At 52.3% G+C, this 23,027-nt stretch overlaps 2 protein-coding genes across 3 annotated transcripts in view; one reads left to right on the plus strand and one right to left on the minus strand.

The window, feature by feature from the left end:
- Positions 1-23,027, plus strand: part of ASTN2 (astrotactin 2) — a 309,920-nt gene that overhangs the window by 197,909 nt on the left and 88,984 nt on the right. The window contains exon 17 of the mRNA XM_056505281.1: positions 21,324-21,589. Within this exon, the coding sequence (XP_056361256.1) occupies positions 21,324-21,589 (266 nt within the window). The remainder of the gene's footprint in view (positions 1-21,323; positions 21,590-23,027) is intronic.
- TRIM32 (tripartite motif containing 32) lies at positions 6,231-11,872 on the minus strand. Of its 2 annotated transcripts, none has more exons than XM_056505284.1 (2): positions 11,836-11,872; positions 6,231-9,129 (listed from the first exon to the last, which is right to left on the minus strand). In XM_056505284.1, exon 2 carries the CDS (start codon positions 9,060-9,062, stop codon positions 7,119-7,121), a length of 1,944 nt encoding a protein of 647 aa, XP_056361259.1. In that variant the 5' UTR covers positions 9,063-9,129; positions 11,836-11,872; the 3' UTR covers positions 6,231-7,118. The 2 variants fall into 2 exon arrangements, with proteins under 2 accessions (XP_056361259.1, XP_056361257.1); XM_056505282.1 differs by lacking the exon at positions 11,836-11,872 and adding an exon at positions 11,146-11,630.

Below are 23,027 nucleotides of genomic sequence, written 5' to 3' on the forward strand. Positions count from 1 at the left end.
ACTCCCACCTCCCCATATCAGGGCAGTGGTGGCCCAGGGCTCAGCCACAAGGCCCTGCAGTGGCACAGGGGTTTTGTTACTGAAGCAGTGCCTCAGTGACAGAATGATTTCCTTTTTAGTCCATGGTATGCAGTGAGGTGGATCCCTCACTCCCCACCCTGGAGCTATGCCTGGCTGCCCTGGCATTTGTGGGGCATCCAGAACATCCTTTCCCAGGAACTGTGAAGCACCAAAGCACTCATGGTACTCCAGGGATCCCCTGAGGCGTTGCATGTAATGCCTGGACATAAACCTTTCGCTGCTGATCGTGCAGAATTTGGCACTGGGTGCTGCCCCCCTTGTGTTTTGTGCATGGCTCCATCTGTGCCTTTGGTAGCTGGTGGGGCTGGTGAGGTTGAACTTTGGGGCTGTGGGCAATGCAGAGGTGACCAGGGTTGTATTCAGCTCTTTGATGGTCAGAAAATGCTCTTGGAAGGACATTAAGGATGTTCAGGGCTCTTGGAGAGATCACCTTGTGGACAGAGCAAATGCCCTGGGAAACCCAGGGCTCTGTCCCAGAGAAATCCCAGTTAGCCAAGAGAAAGAGCTTGCTGTTCATGGTAGATGGATTTTATTCCCAACTTCTCTCCTGATTTCCCCTCATTTTGCCAGTGACATAAGGCAGATCAGAATAAATAGCTCCAGCTAGACAGTTCTGGATGCCTTCTCCTCTCAGAGCAGCTCTGGCTGCCGGGCTCCCCACTGCTCACCAGCCCGTTCTGAACTGCTCACTGAGCACACACATGCATCAGCTCTAATAAATATAAAAGTAGGGCCAGAATAACTGTAATTTGTTAGTGGACAGAACAGGTCACAAGAGGAGGGAGAGAGAAGAGTCTCGAGCTAATTGGAACAGCACCAACTCTGAGAAAAATGCACATTATGGGGTGTTTGCAGCACCACACAAAATTATTTTAATATTTTAATCAACTTCATAAATCAATCGCCAGGCCTCAGGAGGAGACCTCCAACAATAAAGACACAATCTGCACGTCGAGCCCTAATTGAAAACACGGTTTTGAAGAGGAGCTCACACTGCTGGTGCCAGGGCAGGCACTGGGACGTGGGTCGGGATCTGCAGAGCTCTCCCTTCTGCCAAGGGCAGGGACAGGGGACACTTCCTCCTGCAGGTGGATGAGGAATATGGGGGAATTGAGGTGACAGAGCAGCCTGCCCTTGTTCCTAAGGATTTGCAGAAGTGAATCCTGCAAGAGAGAGCCAGCCAGGCACGTGGCACGGCTGTGGCACACCAAACTCCTTCAGGGCAGGCATGAGAGAATCCCCCAGGCTCCATCACAGGAACAGCCTCAGTACTGAGCACACCAAAGCAAACTCCAATTTTACTTCATGCAGAGTGATTAAAAGCCCATTTTTTGGGCTGCTTGCTCTGGCTCTGTGCAGCCAAGCAATGCTTTAACACATTGAGTGGCCTCCAAGCAGGGACCTTGAGATCGACCCAGCCACTGATCTGTGCCATGGGAGCCCACATCGGTTTTCTTCCCTGGTGGAGCCAGCATTTAACACTGACAGAGCCTCATTAAGTTGGTAGCAGTTGTGTGAGAACCTTCATTTGGCAGCTGGGACAAACGTGATGTCCCCAGCCAGCTCCTGCTGTGTGTCAGAATGTGCTGGGCGTGGTGGGATGCAGGGAACCAGCTTTGTCACAGTGGAGAAACCAGTGTGGGTAACACCCTGGAGTGCTGGCTGCTGCTGAGCAGTGCCTCCATGGCATCCACACTTCCTCTTTTTCTCTGTTCTGTCCCCACAGTCACTAGGCTGGGGTGGATGAGGTGTTGGGAGGTGACACAGCCAGGACAGCTGACCCACACTGGGCTATTCCTCACCACACAGTGCCATGATAATAAACGTGGAGGTGGAGGCTGGGTGTCACCCCACCTCAGAGAGTCAGAAACTGTACATCAGGGAAGAGAGTGATCCCTCCATCCAGCAAATCCCCCTGCTGGGAGCCACTTCATTCACTGATAAAAGTTCATCAGAGCTGGTTGCCCTCTGGTTCCTCATTCTGGCTGGTGAGGAGGAGGAGAGCTTACTTAGGGAAGAGCTGCTCTGAGTACAAAATCTGGCAGGCCTGGTGAGATTTCTGCAAGAGCTGTTCCAGTTTGCTTATTCCCACTGGAGAAGCCCAGCTGGGAAGCAGGAAGGGATGCTGATGGGCTCAGGATGTGTGTGCCTGGGTGGGGGAGATGCAGAGGGTTTCACTGCCCAGTTGGGAGGTTACTTTAGGTCTGCAGTGAGGGAAATGTTTGTTTTCCTTGAATTTCCTATGATCTCTAGATAGAGTTTCCTTGGCTGAGGTTCCCTGGCCACGTTGAGTACTCAGCAAGCTCAGCCTGTGGCTGCTGCAGATGGGAAAGATGTTCATGTTCCCTCTCAGTAATCGATCATTCATGGGAATAGTGCATGGGAGGGGCTGTGTTCTGGCAGATCCTGTCACATTCCCTGAGCCTTCCTGCTCCCTGCCCTCCCCAGTACTTCTCTCAGACCACCTCCAAGAACTGCATTTACCTGTAAGAGGTGACAGCTTTCATGCTTTCTTGTGAAGTCAGCAGTTTTGACAGGAGACCTTCATAAATATCTTCATAAAATTAAGGCTAGAGCCTGGAGCTCTGCTAAAATAGCAATGCCTATTCCTCTGAGTGAGGCCTGTGGCTCCCTCCTGTCCTTTCAAGGCTCTGTTTGTCTCCCTTCAGGTCTGATACTGCCATTAACACAATTAAGATTGAACTAGTCTGCAGGAGCCTTTAGTTTTCCTTTCCTAGATACAATCAGGTGCATTAAGAAAGCTGTAAAGCTACTTTTTCAGCTATTAAAGGACATAATGGTTTTCCCTTATATGTGCTTGGTCAGAAGTAGAACACAGAGAATTTCCTTGTTTTTGAGATCTGTCCCTATGTTCAACCACTCTATTACCTTTTTAACACTCTTTTAACACTCTTAATTGCTTGGTTTATGTCATTATTTCAAACCCTCCAATTTCAACATTTTGTTCGGAGGAGGTAAAAACAATCTTGCTGGTTGCCATGAAATTTAGTTTAGACTAAAACATGTGCTGTGAGTAAGTCTGCTAAATGACCTTATGCACTGCTCATTGTAATCCAGAATTGCCAGGCAAGTCGAGTAATTAGTTGTGCAAAATGAAATAACTTCAAATCCTCACATTGAGTAATGACCCAGAAAAATCACTTAAGCTATACAATAGGAACAACTCAGAGCATCTGGCTTTATTTTTACTTCTGTAGCTCTACCCCCTTTGATGAGGAACAGGCTCTCCTCCTCATCCCTTCATTCCCTGGCTCCTGCTTTTGCCAGGAACAATGTCCATGGCTCAGCTGTTCTACCCTAAGAAATCAAAACTTGTGGTAAAGCTACAGGGTAGGTTTAACAGCACCACACAGCAGCTGTTCTGCAAGGGCTGAATAATGTGTGATAAACCAGAAATTCATACCTGTTTAAAGAGCTGAGATGAGCCCAAGTAATGAGATCCTTCACCCACACCAGGTGGCTGGACAAGGGGAGAACCTGCATGAGCTGTAGATGTTCCTACTAAGGAAATGTCCCTGCTGGCCACCCAGGAGCCCCTCTGGTAGCCCCACTGCCACCCCCCGAGCTGGGGACAAAGCACCTTCACTGCTGCACCCCCCACACTCAGCCACACCAGGTTTCCTCATCAGCTCAGCTCCCATGGCAGAGTTTTGATCTAAAAACTATTTAGTCATGGTGTAACATTGGAACAACCCATGGTGACTCCAAGGAGAGGGACTACAAGCAGAGGAAACCCAGGTGTTTTATACCCCCACATGAAAGTGCACCACAGTCTGAGGTCTTCTAGGTGAGCCCATGGCTCCTGATGTGTCACCTGGCTGCACCACAGTCCCCACTGGAAGACCATGGATGATTCAGGGACACAGGGATGGAGTTTTCAGCCAGGCTCCCACCTCCCATTGAGCTCCCAGAGAAAGTGAACTCAAATCAGACCTGTGAAACATCAGGTGACAAGAAGATACTGCCCTTGAGGCAGTGTGAGTTAAGGTACAAAACCACTGCATTTGTTTATAAGGTGGGCAGGGAAGTGTCAGGAAAAGTTCCATGAGCCTGCCAAGATCAGGTTTATCCTTGGTAACCTGACACATAAAGAGGGTCTCGTAGCCACTGTGTTCCCAGCTAATCCCCACTGGCTGTAAAATCCAATCTGCCACAGAGGGGAAAAGATTAAGTGTTTTAATAAGAAAATGAGCCGTTTGCAATGCACTTTTAATTGGATCAATTTTTCCTTTATTACACAATCTTTAAAAACCAAACACATACGTATGATCAGACAAGCTTTTCCTCCAGGTACAGAGCAGGAGCCAAACTATTTCAACATAATCCTTAATTACTCCATTTCACCTCGTTTGGCAGATGATCATGACACTGTGTGGGAGCACCACAGCAAGAAGAGCTCTGTAAAATCATCTCACAGTCGAGTTTTGTCAGGGGATGTGCAGACCCTGGGTGAGGGACAGCAGGTGTTCCTTTTTCTCTCTGAAATCCCCAGGAAGAGTTGCAGGCAAGACAGAGCCCCAGGTGCTGTCTGCAGTGTCCTGGCCCACCAGTGCCTCACAGGGTGGTGTTAGTTTTCTTAATTGTCTGAGTGAGAAACATGACAGATGCTTTGTTTGAACTCTGTAACCAGGAACAGGCTGGAGTAACCAACTGCTCAGTTTACTGGACCAGCTTTTAATTTATTTTCTTTTTCAAGCACTCCAGGAAATGTTATTGCTAGTAGTTGTGCTGTTTATTGAAAAAAAAAAAATCCATGGGAACAGAAAATTACAGAGGTACATATTATCATAGATAATATTGCTTTAATTATTCAGGTCCACGGTAGCCTCCAGTGTGGAGAAGTTCTTGGAAGCAGGAGAGATGTTTAAAAGAAACCAGAAGGAGAGGAACTGCCATTGTCATAAAATTGGAAGAAAGCTTTCAGTTACAATGTCATGAACTGCTTAGCCTAGTAATCATCATCACCTCCCCAAACCACACATTCAAGATGAGAAAGGTTCCTCAAATTGCTGTCACATGCCTTGGGCAACTGTCCCCTCCCACCCAAGAAAGAGAAGCAGAGAATGTGAGCAGGGATGTTAAAGTTGGGAGCCTTGGCAAGCACACAGAGCAGCTCAGGAGGGAAGGGCAGTTGAGTCCCCTGGGCTGCCTCAGCACCATCAACCACCTCGTGCCTTAGCCCCTTCTCCACAAGCTTTCTCCAGCACATTGCAGCAGGAGAAACTGGAAGCTGCCCTGATGGAAGCTCCATCACACAGCTGTGTTTGCGTGCTCGCTCCTTCAGCACTGGCTGAGCACAACAAAGAGAAGGAAAAAAAAACCCAAATCCCACCAAAATCTGTTTCCAGCGTTTTTTCTGCAATCCCTTTAACTGCCAAACATCCAGCTGGAGCAGCAGCAGCTCACCAACCTGTTTCTCTTTGCTGTTTCAGCAGGGAAAAGTATATGGGCTTAAAAAAAAAAAAAAATCACCTGTTGCAAACACGTTGTAGGACAAGTAGCAAACAATTTGCTGGAGCATGGCAGCCACCATAAAATCAGCTTTTATATTGTCTGTCGTGGCCCCAAATTTGCAACTACGTTGTTGATGGCAACAAATAAATGCACTGCAGTGTAACTATTATCTGTGGCAGATTAACATGCTACCACTGTGCCCTATTAAATGCATCTTTCCTTCAATAAACTATTCTGGGCGAGCAGCACCACACTGAGGTACACATTTATCAGCCAGGAGAGCAGCACTGTGGGGGCCTTGGTTCACACAGCTGCAGTTTTGTGCTTCATTTGGCCCAAAGCCTTGATGAGCAGCAACTCTGGAGTCTGCTGGTGTCGTGGAAAAAAGAATTACAAAAAAAAAAAAAAAAAAAAAAAATCTGAGGAATGTAATGTTTTGCTGTGCAAGGGAAAAAAGGGCTGTGCACCAATGGGTGTGCTTCCAAGTATTAAAAAAGTAGAAGTGAAATAGTCCCCCCTGCCCATCCCTATCTCAGAAGTGAGTAACTTGCACAGAGGAGGTGCAGATGAGCGAAACCTATTGCTAAGTGCAGTGGTCTGGAATGCAGAGTAGTGAAGTGCAGGTGAACACACAACACATTGCATTTAATCTCATTTCCTACAATCTCCCAGTCTTATTTCCCCAGCTCTTCCCCTCTTCCCCAAGAAGTTTTAGGTATCAGATAAACCTTCCAAAAAACAGTTTCCAGGATACATTTAATAATAAAACAACAGTAAATAGCAACCCTTTTTTGTTTTCTCCAGCCCCCTCCCTTTTGATCCCTTTCTATCTAGCAGAACTCTGATTAGTAATAAAACCCCTGTCTTCTTACAACTCAGGAAGAAAGAGGGCAATTTTGTGGCTCAGCTCGGTCTCCCACGATTGCACAGTACTCACTTCACATGGAACAGACACAATTCACAAATGGCACGACGGGGCAATCTCCTGAACACCAGAAAAATGGGAGAGACAACCCTGCCTCGTCAGGGTGGAAGCAAAGCTTCATTTCTGCGTGGTTGAAGAGGCCATTTCGTTTTATGCAGTGCTGCAAGCACAAATTGCTCTCTCTAGGAGTTGCCCAGACAACTGCTACCCAGTTCCTTGCAAGTACCACAGGATTGCCTCTGCTAGTTCTCTAAGGGAAGGTGATTTAGAGCAGTCAGTCAGTGTTTATGGCACAAAGAAAGACACAATGGTTGAAGCTGGAAGTGTAGGAGATGTGGCATAAGGAGGTGAAGAGGTTTATGCTGTCACAAGAACCAAGACTGCAAAGGATGGATCCTTTCCATCGCGCTTGTTCTTATTTGTATGGATTTTACATTAAAAAAAGAAGAGAAAGCAGACCAGCACCACCACCACGAAAACTATTTTGTTTCTAAACACAGAACATGATGACCTCTATGCCAGATCTCTTTCAGTTATGGCACAATCTTCTTGAAGGCTTGACACTGGTTCCCGTTGGATTGCGAGGAGGCTGCAAGAATCTCCACTGCCAAGACAGGCTTTGCTTGCAACCAAGCCCTTAAGGGGTGGAGTATCTTCTCAGGTGGTAACTGTAGATCTTAATGCAATGATCCCAACAGTCCAGCACCAGCAGCTGCCCTTTGGGAGTAACAGCAATACCCACCGGGCAGGTGAGTCCCTCTCGGATTAAGATGTTGTAGCCACCTCCTTTAGGAAAATGCAGGATTTCCTTACGACTGCTGTCAGCAACGATCAGGTCTCCCCTGGAATCCACGCACATGCCAGCAATGCACCTGAAATCCTCATTCTCAGAGAAGAAGTGGCTGATCTGGCGTCCCAGCTGCCCATCCGGGCCGACGGAGCCGATGGAGAAGCCTCCTTCCAAGTGGTGCTCGTACTGCCGGTTCTCCAGGTTGAGCCCCAGCCCCTGAGTGAAGTAAATGGTCCCTTCGGCGTCGCAGGTGACAAACTTGGGGCGCACAGCGCTGCACAGGCAGCTGTACTTCACCACCCCCACGCCACGGTCCACGGTGAAGCACCAGAGCTTCCCCCCTTCCACGTCGGTGACCACGAACTGGCCCGAGGGCAGCGCGGCGATGCCCCAGGGCTTGCTCAGCTGGCTGCGGTGACACGCCACGCAGTGGCCATCCATGGTGTACACCTTGACAGAGTTGTCGTAGCTGTCTGTCACACCGATCAGCCCGTGGCAGTTCATGGTGACAGAAAGGGGGGTCAGGTTGGGCAGGTCTGCTCCAAGGAAACTCAGCACAAAGCTGTCGATGCCGCTGGGGCTCCGGCGGATCTCCTTCAGGAAGCCCTTGCGGGTAAAAACCTGGATTCGGAAGTTGCCCCGGTCTGCCACGAGCACCTCGCCTTGGCTGGTGACGTGCAGGCTGACGGGGAGGTTGAACATCCCTGGCAAGCTGCCCTTGGAGCCCATCTTCTTGATGAAGGAACACTGCTGGATGCTCGTGGCTGCTTCAGGCATCCTCAGCTTGGCTGGTGAGGAATGGGGGGTGCAGCTGGGCTCCTCCTGCACCAAGTCAGGCTCCTGAAATGGTACAAAGGAGGATGCTGCGTTTTCCATGAGTGATTCCTCCACGTTTACGGTCCGGGGTTTCTTCACCACCTGCCCAATCTGCAGGGGTCCCACATGGCTCACCTTAAGGAGTTCCACCTCTTGGAGAGTCAGCTCCCTCGGGAGACTGTTTGTCAGCTCTGGTTCTTCCTCATCTGCTGCCTCGTCCAGGAGAGCTATATCCCCCTGTTTTATTTTGGCAAGGAAATAGTCACAGCGAGACATTATCTGCACTTCTGCTAAGTTCAGCAGGTAAGCTTGCTCCTCCATCACCTGGTTATTTATCTTCTCCACTTCAGACAAAGAGGTGGTGAAGAACTTGCGTGACCTGGCCAGTTCTTCCTGGATCTTGCGCTCCTCTTTGCTGTACTCCTGCAGAACCGCTTTGTATCGGGATTGCAGGTCTCTTGAAACATCCTCCAGAGCAGCTTTCCTCTTCTGAAGATCACCCATGAGCTCCCGAAGCCTGGCAAGCCTCATCCCAAATTCCCTCCTACGCTCCTCAGCAGCCTCTTTGACAGCAATGACTCTGTGTCCTGGGGGCATGTGCGAAGCCTCCTTGCAGGGCTCACACAAAACCAAGCTACAGCTCTTGCAGAAGTGTCTTGGCAGCCTCCTCCCGCAGACCTTGCACATGAGAAGTCCCACCACTTCCCCCAGGCCGGCCGTGTCGATGATCTTCAGCACGGTGAGGTTGTCAGTGAGCTGAGCCAAGCTGGTGATCCGCGTGATCTTGCTGCAGAAGGGGCACCGGATCCCGTTGATGCTGTTGGCCAGGAGCTTCTCCAGGCACTGCTTGCAGATGGTGTGGCCACAGTGCAGGAGTTTGGGCCTCAGGTGCTCCTCGGTGAAGGACTCCATGCAGATGGGGCACTCCAGGACCTCTCGCAGCGCGTCCGAGTTGAGATAAGGGGCGGCAGCCATGGTGCTCCAAGGCAGCTTTATCCAGCACAGTGCCTTGTGCTCACATCTATTCCAAGGTGCTCTGATTCTGTCCAGGAAGAAAAAAGGGAAATGTGATTTATGTCACCACCAGCAGTTATGTATACATGCAATTTATTTCTGACTTATCGCCTAACCCTGCAGAAAAAGAAACCCAGCTAGCTTTTCCATGTCGGGAGGATGGATTAGTCATAGCTAATCTCAGGGTGGGCAAATTTCAAAACTAACTTGCAGCTCCCAGTGCGATGAATTATTCACTTGCAAAATTTGTAAAGTAGCATTGAAAGAAATGTAATGGCACCAATATGGAAGCCCAGTAGATACTGATGACTGAATCATCTCCTCATGGTGCCCATCTCCTGCTGCCAAGCCTCTGAGTTTACATAATTTACTGAAACCCAGGGAGATTAAACTAGACATTCCAAATGTTGTGCATCAAAGGAGGAAGCAGATGGTGCGATGCTTTAGGACATTAATAGATCACCTCTGGAGACCTGCATTCAGATGTGACATCAGATACCAACAGAATAGATGTGCTTGGTTCACTCTGCTTTGCTAGAGAGCCAAAACACATTTTCAAGGTTTCATACATTTGCCAGGAAGTGAAAGTAGCAGGAATGCTCAGTCAGCTTCCACTCGTTCTGGGGGTGACTGTGCATGCTGAAAACACACAGAGAAGGTTTGATGCCAGTGCAGCTCAGTAACCTCTGCCATGCTGCACCATGCTTCATGCCAATTAAACACAGCTCAGGCAGCATTAGCAATAATGGAGTTAACAGACAACTCCAAACATCCCAGCTCCAAACATACTCCCAGTGTTCACTATTAGCTCCTGAACTCAGCTTAGCTGCATTTAATTTCCCCTCGTTTCACAATCTCGCAGCGTTGACCTCGTTCTCGTCCCCTGGTTCAGTTTTACACCACTCTGGTTGCTGCTCAGCTTCAATCCAGGTTTCTCCACCCTCACATCCCTCCCAGCAGGGAGCAGATCCCAGCAGCTCTCCTGCCAAAGCAGCCATCCATTCAAAAGGAACAGAACAGGGCTCACATCATTAAGTTATTATTCACTAGACTGGGTTTCAAATCCTTTGTTATTGTACTGCTTAGCCACCAAAAAATAGGGAAGAAAACCTTTTTTTCTAGGGAAGAGAAGGAGAAGAAGGAAGTAGTTAGTCTTTGAAATGAAGAGACAGTGGCAGAGGGATGTGAACACACAACTCTCTCTGAGAAATGGCTGCATGCACACAGCATTCCACTTCCCTACTGCTCCCGCCTCTCCAGGAAAGATTCTGTGTATTTCACTTTGCTGTGTGCTCCTGTGCAGAAAAACAACTGCAAGGAAGAAAAGTTCTTTATGCTCATACAGAAAAGATAAAAAAAAACCCCTAATTTTAATTTGTCAGCTGCAGTTCAGAGTCCTTTAAAGCCTGTATTTCAGGAAGGGATTCAGTGGCATGGCAGAATCTCCAGGCATCATGCTAGGATCAGCTCTACGGTGGCAGGTTGAGTATCACAGACCTGGCCCTGGGGAAGCAGAAACCTGGGCACTGCCATGGAGAACAGAAACCTTCCTCTGAGGGAGGAAGAAAATCTGTGATTTAAAATTATTTTAAAAAATGAAACACAGGATACCAGGTTCATTATTCTTACTTTCCTTGGAAACACGTCAAAGGGAAGGGACAAGGGAGCAAGCAGCACAGGCACCAAGTACTGAGAGTTACATTAACAGCTACCTTTAAAACAAGTATGTTCATTAAAGAACAGCGGTGGATGGGATTTTAAGTCAGGTTGGGCTTTTAGAGAGCTGATTTGTATGACATTCTTTTCATATATAACCCCCTTTAGGGGAATGTCAGCATGCCCTCAGTAATGGGACATTATTTTTTCTTTTTATCTCTCTCTCACACTCGGCTGTGGCTCCATGGAAGTTTCCTTAACAGTGAGTTGTTCTTGCGTGTCGGTCCCTCCCGGGGCAGTTCCTCTGACGCAGAGCAGGGTATTACAGAAAGCCTCAGCTGAGGATCAAGCCATAAAACCGTGAATTATGCGAGTTTGGTTTCCTTACATTCGAAAGAAATTTCCTGCCGTGGTTTCTCTTGTCACCTGGTAGTTTTTAGTGAGTGTCTGCGGTGAGAACACCGGCTTCACTTGTAGTTCATTGCTCATGTCACTAACGAGGGAAAATAACGGGGTAATGCTGCAAAATAAGCACCGCCGACAGGAGTTGTCACAACAACAAAAACAGCAGGACAACCCTTGTATTTGAGGGCGTTCCACTGAAAAATCCAAGGGTCTGGGTTGGAAGGACCTTAACCATGACCTAATTCCACCCCTTGCCACGGGCAGGGGACCTCGTTGCACCAGCCCAGGCTGCTCCCAGCCCCGGCCAGCCCGGCCTTGGGCCCTGCAGGGATGGGGCAGCCGTGGAGTGACCGGTGCCGGTGTGTGACCGCACAAAGCACAGCTCCGTCCGCCGCAGCCCGGGCTCAATGGCAGCGGGGCGGGCGGGGCCCGCTATCAGCCCCCTCAGCCGCGGCCGCCGCGCTGCTGCCGGGGGGGCGAAGCCAGGCGGATGCCTCGCTCCTAGCGCGGCGGGGAGCGCCCACCCCGCGGGGCGCGGCCCGGTGGCCCCCTCCCATTCCCTCCATTCCATCTCATCCGCGTCCAGCCCGGCCCGTCCACCCCGTCCCCTCACGGCTCCCGCCCCGCCCTGCAGGGGGCGCCGCCGCCGCGGCCCCGCGCGCGCGCTCCTCACCTGCCGCCGCTCCGGGCCGCGCCGCTCCCGGCGTGCGCCGCGCGCCGCGCGTCACGTGAGCGCGCCCGCGGGGCCTGCCGGGAGATGTAGTCCGGGCGCGCCGCGGCTGGCGGCGGAGCGGGGACACGGGGGGATGTGGCGGAGGGGAGGGGTCGCGGATGGACCTCGGTCTGCCGGGCTGGTGCTGCGGCTCCTTGTGGAGGGTTGAAACTAACAAAGGGGAAGCAGGAATGTTTTTGCGGTTTTTTTATGTTTTTTTTTTTTTTGTTTTCTTGTGGGTTTTTTTGTTTTTTGGGGTTTTTTTGTTTTTGTTTTTGTTTTTTGTTTGGGTTTTTTTTTGTTGTTTGTTTGTTGTTTTTTTTTTCAATCGGGTTGTTATGTGTCATTTCGGCACTCGCGGGTTGTTCACTGCCCTTTCCCTGATCTGGCAGTGCTGCTGCGGGATCAGCCTTTTCCCTTTTCCCTTTTTTTCCCTTTTCCCTTTTCCCTTCCCTTCCCTTCCCTTCCCTTCCCTTCCCTTCCCTTCCCTTCCCTTCCCTTCCCTTCCCTTCCCTTCCCTTCCCTTCCCTTCCCTTCCCCTTTCTCTACTCTTTTCCTTTCCCTTTCCATTTCCCTTGCTTTGCATTCCCTTCTCATCTTCCTTCCTTCTTCCTTCTCCCTTCCCCTCCAACCTCCTTTTCCCTTTTTCTTTCCTCTTCCCCCCAGCAGATTCCTGAGCATTTGATGGGTTTTTTGCATCATTTTGTTTTGTGTGTTTCTCGTTTCATTGCCTTGGAGCATCCTGTGGACTCCAGGAGAAAAAGGACTATTTTTGGGTGCAGCTACAGCTGTGAGCAGATGCTGCAGGCTGGCAGGGATTTGGCCACTGGCCTATGGCTGGGCTTTGCCCCGTGTTTCCTGAAGCCAGTATCACCATCAGTGACCCCATTGCAGTCCTGTTTTTGCTTGGATGGCATGAACCTGCTTTAGAGTTGGCAGAGAGACCCCTTCTGCTGTGACCCTGTGGGGCTGCAGAGCACACTGAGGGATGTCAGGGCTTGGGGTTTCCTCTGGGAAGCCAAGGGAGCCGTGTCCTTCACACACCACAGGCAGCATCTCGTGGTCAGCCCAGGGCTGACCTGCAGCTGGAGCTCTGGAAGCTCAGGCTCGAAGGAATTCACTGCCTGGGGAAGAGGCAAGTCCTCAGTTTAACCATTTCCCAAGATGTGACCTCTCTGCCTGCAGCACTTTTCCACTGCTCACCTGCTCCAGCCACCACTGACCTTGCATAATGCAGCAAGTCTTGCCACCTTCTGCTCTTGATGGTTTTTCCACTTTGTCTAGAAAAGAATAGTTCATTTGTAACTATATCTACATCCCTGGAGCAGCAGGGATCAGCAGTGTGGGCAGTGGATCCACTCACAGGCAGCAAGAACAGATGCAAACCCTGGCCAGGGTTGCAGAAGAAAACGAGTGAGATTTACAGTCCCTGTTTCAAGCCCCAGTGGCTCCCTGGGGATGTTGCTGTGCCCGGGGAGGGGACACAGGGTTCACTCTCAGTTCCTGGCCTCACCAGGGAAATGCTCTTTCAGCCCCTGATATATGGGGAAGAAAAATGGATGTAAACGTTGAACCCAGGGTGGTCTGGCAGATCTTGTGAGGCCACCCACACCTGAAAATGAACAGTGTGAGGAAAAAACAATGTAGAAATAGGAAATAATCATGCAATGCATCCTGGGGAGAAAACAAAGGACTCTCTGGATTTAATTAGAGGTGACAATGATGAGCTGATGATGTTACCCATCATGTGTGAGTATGGGGACCCTAGATGACAAGGAAGGACAGGAAGGTCCAGCCTGGGACCCTGGTCACCCTGCCCCATGGACAAGGTGGTGTGTCCCAAAGGGCTGCCCCGTGCTGGTAGCAGGACACCCAGCTGGGGTTGGGAAGGTCTCATCCCATGGGAAAGGGACGTGTGGGTGTGTTGGAGCAGAGAGGGAGCCAGCTGCCCTGGAGGAGGGATTTGGGAGATGGTGGAGCCACCCTTGTGGGGCCAGAGTGTTCTGGAGGCAGGGGAACAAGCCCTGAGATGGTGCCAGGGGTTGGATGAGCAGGGCAGGGCTCTGGGTGCTCTGGCTGGGACCCTGGAGGGGACACGGGGGGTGTGCAGGGTCTGCAGAGACAGTTCCTTTGCCAAAGCTACAGGGGATGCTTTCAAAATCCTCTTTTATAGATGGTAATCAGAGGTCTCTAAGAGCTCTTTTTTCTTAATACCTCGGGCTGGCAAGTGTGCAAATGCCTCATCTGAAGCTGAGGTGAGATCCTGCCTGTCCCAGCTGCAGGCAGCAGAGATGATCTGCCCCCAGCTTCTCTGTGCTGGCACCTTTGGGCTCATCCCCGGGGCAGCAGGGCTGTGGCAGTCACAGGCACCGTTCCCACCTTGGTGTTGGATGTCAGGATTGTGCTTAATTGAGTTTGGTTAATCAGCTGGGAGCAGCAGGCACAGTGTCAGTCAGGGAGAGGAGGGTGTGAAGGAGGCAGAGGCACTGTGGACATAAAGATGCTCTTCACAGGGACTGTGGTGACAGGACAAGGAGTTATGGGTACAAATTGAAACGGGGAAATTTAGATTAGATATTGAGAAGTTTTTTACTGTGAGGGTGGTGAGGCACTGGCACAGGTTGCCCAGGGAGGTTGTGGCTGCTCCATCCCTGGATGTTCTCAAAGCAGGGCTGGATGGCGCTTGGAGCAACCTGGTCTAATGGGAGACATCCCTGCCCATGGCACAGCTTGGAACGGGGGGATCTTTAAGGGCCATTCCAGCCCTTTCCCATTCTATAAACAGGAGATTAAAAGGGGTGACAGAGCCTCACCCATGGGAGTTTATCAAGCACCGACACCCCGGGGGTGTTACACATTCGCTGTGCTGCAGTCCCTTCCCCAGGGATGAGGACGGAAGGATGAGACCCGCGGGTGGCGCAGAGGGACCGCGGGGCGAGGGTGGCGGGGTGGCCACACGCCGGGGTGATGTCCGCAGGCTGGGATGATGTCCCATGCCGGGATGATGTCCCATGCCGGGATGATGTGCCCGTGCCGGGATGATGTGCCCGTGCCGGGATGATGTCCCCATGTCGGGATGGTGTCCCCGTGCCGGGATGATGTGCCCGTGCCGGGATGATGTCCCTGTGCCGGGATGATGTCCCCATGCCGGGATGATGTCCCATGCCGGGATGATGTTCCCATGCCGGGATGATGTCCCATGCCGGGATGATGTTCCCATGCCGGGATGATGTGCCCGTGCCGGGATGATGTCCCCGTGCCGGGATGATGTCCCCGTGCCGGGATGATGTCCTGATGCCGGGTGATGTCCCCATGCCGGCATGATGTCCCATGCCGGGATGATGTCCCCATGTCGGGATGATGTCCCCGTGCCGGGATGATGTCCCGATGCCGGGATGATGTTCCCATGCCGGGATGATGTCCCGGTGCCGGGATGATGTCCCCATGCCGGGATGATGTCCCGATGCCGGGATGATGTCCCTGTGCCGGGATGATGTCCCGATGCCGGGATGGTGTCCCCGTGCCGGGATGATGTCCCCGTGCCGGGATGATGTCCCGATGCCGGGATGGTGTCCCCGTGTCGGGATGATGTCCCCGTGCCGGGATGATGTCCCTGTGCCGGGATGATGTCCCCGTGCCGGGATGATGTCCCTGTGTCGGGATGATGTCCCATGCCGGGATGATGTCCCATGCCGGGATGATGTCCCCGTGCCGGGATGATGTCCCCATGCCGGGATGATGTCCCGATGCCGGGTGATGTCCCCGTGCCGGGATGATGTCCCCGTGCCGGGATGATGTCCCATGCCGGGATGATGTCCCCGTGCCGGGATGATGTCCCCATGCCGGGATGATGTCCCTGTGTCGGGATGATGTCCCGATGCCGGGATGATGTCCCATGCCGGGATGATGTTCCCATGCCGGGATGATGTGCCCGTGCCGGGATGATGTCCCCGTGCCGGGATGATGTCCCTGTGCCGGGATGATGTGCCCGTGCCGGGATGATGTCCCCATGCCGGGATGATGTCCCCGTGCTGGGATGATGTCGCGATGCCGGGATGATGTCCCCGTGCCGGGATGATGTGCCCGTGCCGGGATGATGTCCCCGTGCCGGGATGATGTCCCTGTGCCGGGATGATGTGCCCGTGCCGGGATGATGTCCCCGTGCCGGGATGATGTCCCTGTGCCGGGATGATGTGCCCGTGCCGGGATGATGTCCGCACGCCGGGACGAGCCCAGCGCCGTCCTGCCGCGGTGCCACGAGAGGGCAGCAGGGCCCCACGGACCGGCACGGCCACAACTGCCCCGCGGGGCCGGGACCCGAGCGGGGACGGTCCGGCGGGCGGCTCCGCCACACCCGCAGTGCCCGTCCTGAGCTCTGCTCCGTCCCGCCGTGCCCGTCCTGAGCTTTGTGCCACCCCGCAGTGCCCATCCTGAGTTTCAATCCCCAGTGCCTGTCCTGAGCTTTGTGCTATCCGGCAGTGCCCATCCTGAGCTCTGCTCCATCCCGCAGTGCCCATCCTGAGCTTTGTGCCACCCCGCAGTGCCCATCCTGAGCTCTGCTCCATCCCGCAGTGCCCATCCTGAGCTTTGTGCCACCCCGCAGTGCCCATCCTGAGTTTCAATCCCCAGTGCCTGTCCTGAGCTCTGTGCCATCCCGCAGTGCCCGTCCTGAGCTCTGTGCAATCCCCCCAGTGCCCATCCTGAGCTTTGTGCCACCCCGCAGTGCCCATCCTGAGCTCTGTGCCATCCCGCAGTGCCCATCCTGAGCTCTGTGCCATCCCCCCAGTGCCCATCCTGAGCTTTGTGCCACCCCCAGTGCCCGTCCTGAGCTCTTTGCAATCCCCCAGTGCCCATCCTGAACTTCAATCCCCAATGCCCCTCCTGAGCTTTGTGCCACCCCGCAGTGCCCATCCTAAGCTCTGTGCCATCCCTGCAGTGCCCATCCTGAGCTCCACTCCACACCCCCAGTGCCCATCCTGGGCCCCATGCTGGCATCCTGCAGCCCCCCGAGCACACTGGGCACATGCCTTTGCCCAGAGAATGACATTCCTACGTGTGATTCATGCCATGTGTCCCAGAAATCACCTAGCAGTTCCTTGGGAGTCGTCCCTTGCCCAGCCCAGGTTGAACTCCGGGACTGGGGTGTTGGTGGTTGTTTGGTGGTTTGGCTGGGCAGTGTTTCCCCTTCAGCCAGGGCTGGAATCATAGATTAGTTTGGGTTGGAAGGGACCTTAAAGCCCATCTCATCCCACCCTTGCCATGGGCAGGGACCCCTCCCACTGTCCCAGGTGTCCAACCTGGGCTTGGGCACTGCCAGGGATCCAGGGGCAGCCACAGCTGCTCTGGGCACCCTGTGCCAGCCCTGCCCACCCTCCCCGGGAACAATTTCTTCCTGTTACTTTCCCATCTAACCCTGCCAGCCATTCCCTCCTGTCCTGTCCTGTCCTTCCTGCACACATGGATAGATGTGTCAGACTGACTCCCCTGGACACTGTCCCACACCTTCCTCCAGCCCCAGCAGTGTTTGCCCATCACTAAGAGTGGGCAGGATTAAATCTGTCCAAGCTCTTCACAGACCTGGTGGCCACTGCACTGACAATATCTCAGTGCAGGAGAAATTCCCAGGCAAATACAACTATTGATTTCCTTTCTAGCTCCTTTTAGATAGATTTGCCAGCAAAAAGGCAAATAATTCCACCAGGTGATAAACAGGCAGCCTATGTCTGTGGATGTGTCCTGGCCACAAGTCCCCACTGTCCTGCCTGTGGTGGCACTAGGTCTGTCCAGTGAAAGGTGGTGTGGGGAAGGTGGAGCAGAATTCCCTTTTCCTTGCATAAAATGCAAATCCCAGGTCCTACTTCAAGCCCAGCTGAGCAGCCTGTTGGTGTTGGTGGGGTTAACCTGCTGAGCCTGTAGGAATCCCTGCCTGGGTCTGTTCCCACTATTCCCTCTACAACTCCAGCTGGAGAGCCTTCTCCTGTCCTTGTTCCAAACATTTCTGCTCTTCAGGAGATATCACACCCTACCCCTGATATGGCTGCATTCTTGTGGCAAGTGGAATTGTTCCCAGTTTTGGGATGACTTGGGGATCTTTTGGAAGAGGTGTTGTATGAAATGCTGGGCCACTAGGAAACTCATCTTCTCCTTGGAGCTCTCAGGACAGGACAGCACTCCAGTACAAATCAGGCATGATGCTGTTGTTTTTGTTGGAGTAGTGGTGTTTCCCTGCTCCCTCATGTCCAGGCACCAGGAGGTGCTGCTGGTAATGCTGGAAGCATTTCCCACATCAGCAACTGCTGCTTCCTGAGCAGGGACCCCTTTGTGCAGGCACACACCTCGTGCTGTGGGATTGTAAAATCCTGGTGGAGCCCAAAAATGGAGCCAGGCACCCACCAGGCACATGGTACCTCTGCACAACCTGTGCTGCTCGTTCTCCTTTTCTTACACAGGGCCTGGCACGAGGTTGTTATTTTATTTGTTTTGTGGTGGTGTTGTATTTTTTTGTTTGTTTGTTTAAATACACATTTCAGACAAAAAAACTAGTAACTCCCACAAGTTGCCATGATGTGTCCAACTGCATCTGCTCCCAAACAGATGTTGGATGTTGCCAGGGTTCAGCTGAGTTGCCAGCAGTTTTAGTGACAGCATGTTCATATTCAGGGGCTGATAAGGGATCCCTGTATCCTTGCTGCTGCAGCTGAGTCTCCTCCTCTTCCCAGAAAGGACCTTGGGAGCATCCTGGCAGCACTCACTTGCAAAGCCCTTCCCCAGGAGTGAAGCAGAGGCTTTGCAGGAGTGTCCTGGGAGGTTATCCTGTTATATAGGTAATAAAATCCAGACTGAGCCTACAATAACTTGTGGGGCTTCTCCAGTTCACAGCTGAACCCCCTCCTTGCATGCAGGGAGTAAAGAGATAACCAAAACTCATGTCAGTGTAGGGCAGGGGGAAATCGAGGGACCCCAATCCCATCTTCCCAGGCTAGAGCTGCAATGGCAGGTGCAGGAATATGTTTTGGAGGGAAAATATCCCTCAGATCTGAAAACATCCTCTGTGAAATGTCCTGAGTGATGGATGGGGGATGTGGGTGGGATGAGAGGGAAGTACTCTGTCCAGCAAGGAAACCTGCAGCTTTCTAGGGATGAGGAGCATCTCCTCCTCACTGCCTCTCTCTGGCTCTGGAGGAGCTGGCTCACAAGCAGGGTGTGCTGGGTGCTCCCAGATAGGTTCCCATAGCAGAAACAGGGGATTATTTTGTTAGGGCTGTACATAAGCACCCCAAACCCATCCCACAAAAGCTACCAGGAATTGCTATCCAGTGCTGATGACACCCAAGTGTTTGTCTGGGTGGGAGCTGGCAATTTGACAATGAAGCCAGTTTTCCTCTGCTAAACTATGTCCCATTTCATTTTCCTCCTTTGGAGTTGTACCCAGAGCCCTGATACAAGGGAGCACCATGGATTTTTGTCAGTCTGCAAAGGAATCCTTTTCCCCAGTGCAGCTGGGATCTGTTCTAAGGAGGATTAACTGCAGCCAGCCAATTCCACCTCAGCCATGGTGTGCTCTGCTCACAGGTCTGCCATGAATCACCTGGCTGTGTGGTTAATCTGTCACTGAGCCCATGGCTGCTGGGGAAGGGGAGCTGTCCTGCTTGCAGTTTTCTACCTTACCTCATTTTCAGAGCCCTGGGCCTTCCCCAGTGCAGCTCCACCTGAGCACTGCTGCTCCTGAAATGGCTTTGCTCCCTCTGGTTGAATTATAGTGACCTAAAATTCTTAGCTGTAAAGCAAATAATTCAGAAGGAGGGTTTGATATCCTGTTGCCAGTCATGAGAGAACTGATTACACTGTCTTCCCAGCCCTGTTCATGTCCTCCCTTAAGTCATGGCTCCAAAACTTCCTTCTCCATGAAGGATCTCTAAAGCTGCTTCAGCTGTGATGAAGAAGCTTTGCAGCCCAGGAGTGCAATTATCTCTTTTCTCTTCTACATGTACTGCACTAGTGATGTTAGAAGATGCTACTTTTATTCACAAGTGAGAAGAAGCTCATGGTATTCCCCTATAAAATAATTTTTTCTCTGCCACCCTGTTTTTCAAGGATTCATGGCTTTCCCTCATGAGACTTGAAGTTGCCTGGAGCTGATCTTCTAGAAAATAATTTCTCCAAGAAGCAGCTCCAACTCCTGTTTCCCATGTCTGTGTACACCAGTGTCTCCCTAGATGTTGAAACATCTCCCTACAGCTTTGTTTTAATTTATCTTAGCAACTGTTCCCCTTCTATTCCACTAAAACATGGTTTGGTTGGAATTTGCTCATTCTCCCTGTGACAGTTTTGATCCTGAGCACAGAAGCGTTCCCTGACAGCCAGACAGCAGGGAAGGGCTGTCCCTGCCCTCCAGGGCTCTGGGAGTCATGAATGAATTCTGTTTACTTGTATTTCCACATGGCTTGTGCCTTGCCAGATCAGCTGCATGTCACTGCAAGCCCAGTGTGTTGAGACAGCCCTTGCTCCTCTTCCACTCCTCCTCAGGACTGGGAATTTGTTGCTAGAGGCAACAGCCATAAGATGGAGAAAGCCTTTTCTTCTGTAGGTCTGTCACCAGGTTATAAAAGTTGGGCCTTCTTGGGTCAGCCCAGCTATAGACAAATAATTTAAATGGAAGTGTACAGGACAGACATTGGAGTTGTGTCTCCTGTGCTCAAGCATGATACTTCCCTTGGCCTTAGCAAGTGTTTGGATGAACACAGAACAAAATAAAGGTTCTCCACATTTATTGCCTTGTGCTCAAGACCACCAGCTGGTTTCCCAGTGGGTTTCAAAGGCCTGAATGTTTCCTGACAGCAGTCTTGGCACTTTGGTTTTGGTAATGCCTCTGTCTCTTCTCCATGCAGTGAGCTTATTCTCACAGTTGCTTTTCCCCACTGCCAAGGGTCTCCATCCCTCCATGTATTCCTTTTGCAGCCTCTTTGGAGCCATTTCATTGCCATGGACACATTAGTGTCACCCACAAGAGTGACCTGAGGACCACAAGGATTAGAGGGGGCTGGTGTTATGGTGGGGATAAAGGGCATTCACCTCCTTGGCCTGGTCCTTTGATTCCCAAAGGATTCTCTTTCTCTTTGGCAGGAAAGATATACTCAGGTGATTTTGTCTCATTCTGGAGCATAGAGAGTGGATATGCAAGTTAGAAAAAAGAAGAACAGTTAGAAAATAGAAGTTAGAAAAGAGAAGAACAATCAGTCCTGTCAGTTTAGACATGCTTGTCTGGAAAAGCTCACACTTCCAAGCAGTGACCTGGAAGTCCTGTTTTTCTCCTTCTTTTTTCCTGCTCCCACCTAGCCTACACCTTCAGCAGCTGCATTTATCCTGGCTGCAGCACAGTTTGGCTTTGGGAAGAGGCATGTGCTGACATTTCTTTAATACCGTTTGGTTTCTTCCCTCTCCCTCACCAGAGACGACTGAGCTTGGGAACAAGAAGGAGCTGAAATCCATGCCCTTCATCACGTACCTGTCAGGGCTGCTGACAGCTCAGATGCTGTCCGATGACCACCTCATCTCGGGCGTGGAGATCCACTGCGAGGAGAAGGGGCGCTGCCCCTCCACCTGCCACCTGTGCCGGCGCCCCGGCAAGGAGCAGCTCAGCCCCACGCCCGTGCTGCTGGAGATCAACAGGGTGGTGCCTCTGTACGCTCTGATCCAGGACAACGACACCAGGGAGGTGAGTGAGCCTGCCACAGCCCCTCTGTGCCCGCTCAGTGCCCTCTGCAGGTTCCCTGGAGCGAGGGGTGAGGCATTGCAGGTACAGGGAGAGCAGTGGGGGAGCAGGTTTCCTTCAGGCAAGAAGGGTGTGTGTCCCAACAGCAACCTGCACAGAGACATTCTTTTAGGGATACAAGAGGTGGGCTAGCCAGCAAGGAGGGGGTAACAGTGAAGGGCTCAGCAGGATCTGAAGGATCTCCAAGGACCCTGCTCAGCCCCAGGTCCCCTGCATTGCCCTGTGCCCAGGTGGCAATGCCACCCTGCCTCTCTGGGCTTGGCTGCAAACTCCCCCCTTCTTCCTCCTTCTCCTCCTCCTCACCTTGTCCCCCCAGTCCTGCCAGCACTGCTGGGCTCGCTTGGGGCGCCTCCTTGTCCTGGGGAGCTGTAGTCTGTTCCACCAGCAGCCTCCCTTCCTCCCTCCTTCCCTCCTTCCCCTGCTCCCCTGGCTCCAGCCAGGGCTGGCCCCATCAGCTGCAGCTGGAGCTCAGCCCGCATTGTGCTTTCTGCTGAGGCTGGGAAAACCAGCAAACAAACACAGCCCCAACAAAGCAACCAAACCAGAGACACCCCACCAGTGCTCCCTGGGGCTGTGCTCCCTGCATCTCTCCTCCTCTTCCTCTTCCACCTGCTCACCCAGGGGTGGAGGGGCATCCCCTGGGAGCCTGTCCCTGGGTGAGCCTGCTGCCCCTCACCCCAGGAAGCTGTCCCTGGGCAGGGATGGGATCAGAGGTGACAGGGTCAGGGATCTGAGCGGCAGCAGGGTGGGGGATGCTGCCAGAGCAGGCACTGAGGAGCTGGCAGTGAGCAGCACATGCCAGGACAGGTCACTTTGTGCCATCCACGGTGCAAAATCCTGGAGTGGGCAGCAGGTGGGATCATGCTGTCTTGTCTTACCACCCCCTCCTTAGCTGGGTCTGGTTGTTTCAGCTGTAGGCTTCTCTTGACAGCCCTCTCATCCCCTTCCTCCCTACAACCGATCCAAAACCATCCCCATCCTTGCCCCTGCAGACACAGGGAGTGTTTTCTGCCTTCTCTACCTCTACTTCTCTTTCCTAGTCATTCCTCTTCTCTCAGCATGAATCCCTTGTGTTGCATCAGCTCCATCACTTTCCCCTTCTTGCTCACATCTCATGGGCTGTCCTGCTCCCTCCATTCCTTCACCCCAGCTTGTTTCTCCCCCTTCTCTCCACCAGCCTCTCTCCTGCAGGATTTTTATTCTCTCCCTCTCCTTCTCTTGCTGTCCTTGGCACCACAAGCAGGGACAGACCCTGGTTCCTGAAGGCTGAAATCCACCACTGCTGAGGAACTTGCTGCCACCTTGGCACAGGCCTTGGTTCTCTGCACTGGAGGTTTTTCCAGGCAGCCTGGGCTGGGCAGAGCTGTAGCTGCCTCTCTGG

Source organism: Oenanthe melanoleuca, chromosome 17, assembly GCF_029582105.1.
Source record: "Oenanthe melanoleuca isolate GR-GAL-2019-014 chromosome 17, OMel1.0, whole genome shotgun sequence".
NCBI lineage: Eukaryota > Metazoa > Chordata > Aves > Passeriformes > Muscicapidae > Oenanthe > Oenanthe melanoleuca.

Bases quoted from the DNA above. Each gene is read 5' to 3' on its own strand.
- TRIM32 (XM_056505282.1), bottom strand. From the start codon at position 11,246: ATGAGCAATGAACTACAAGTGAAGCCGGTGTTCTCACCGCAGACACTC. The intron at 9,130-11,145 runs GTAAGGAAACCA...CTTCCTGGACAG, and splicing joins GCAGGAAATTTCTTTCGAAT to AATCAGAGCACCTTGGAATA.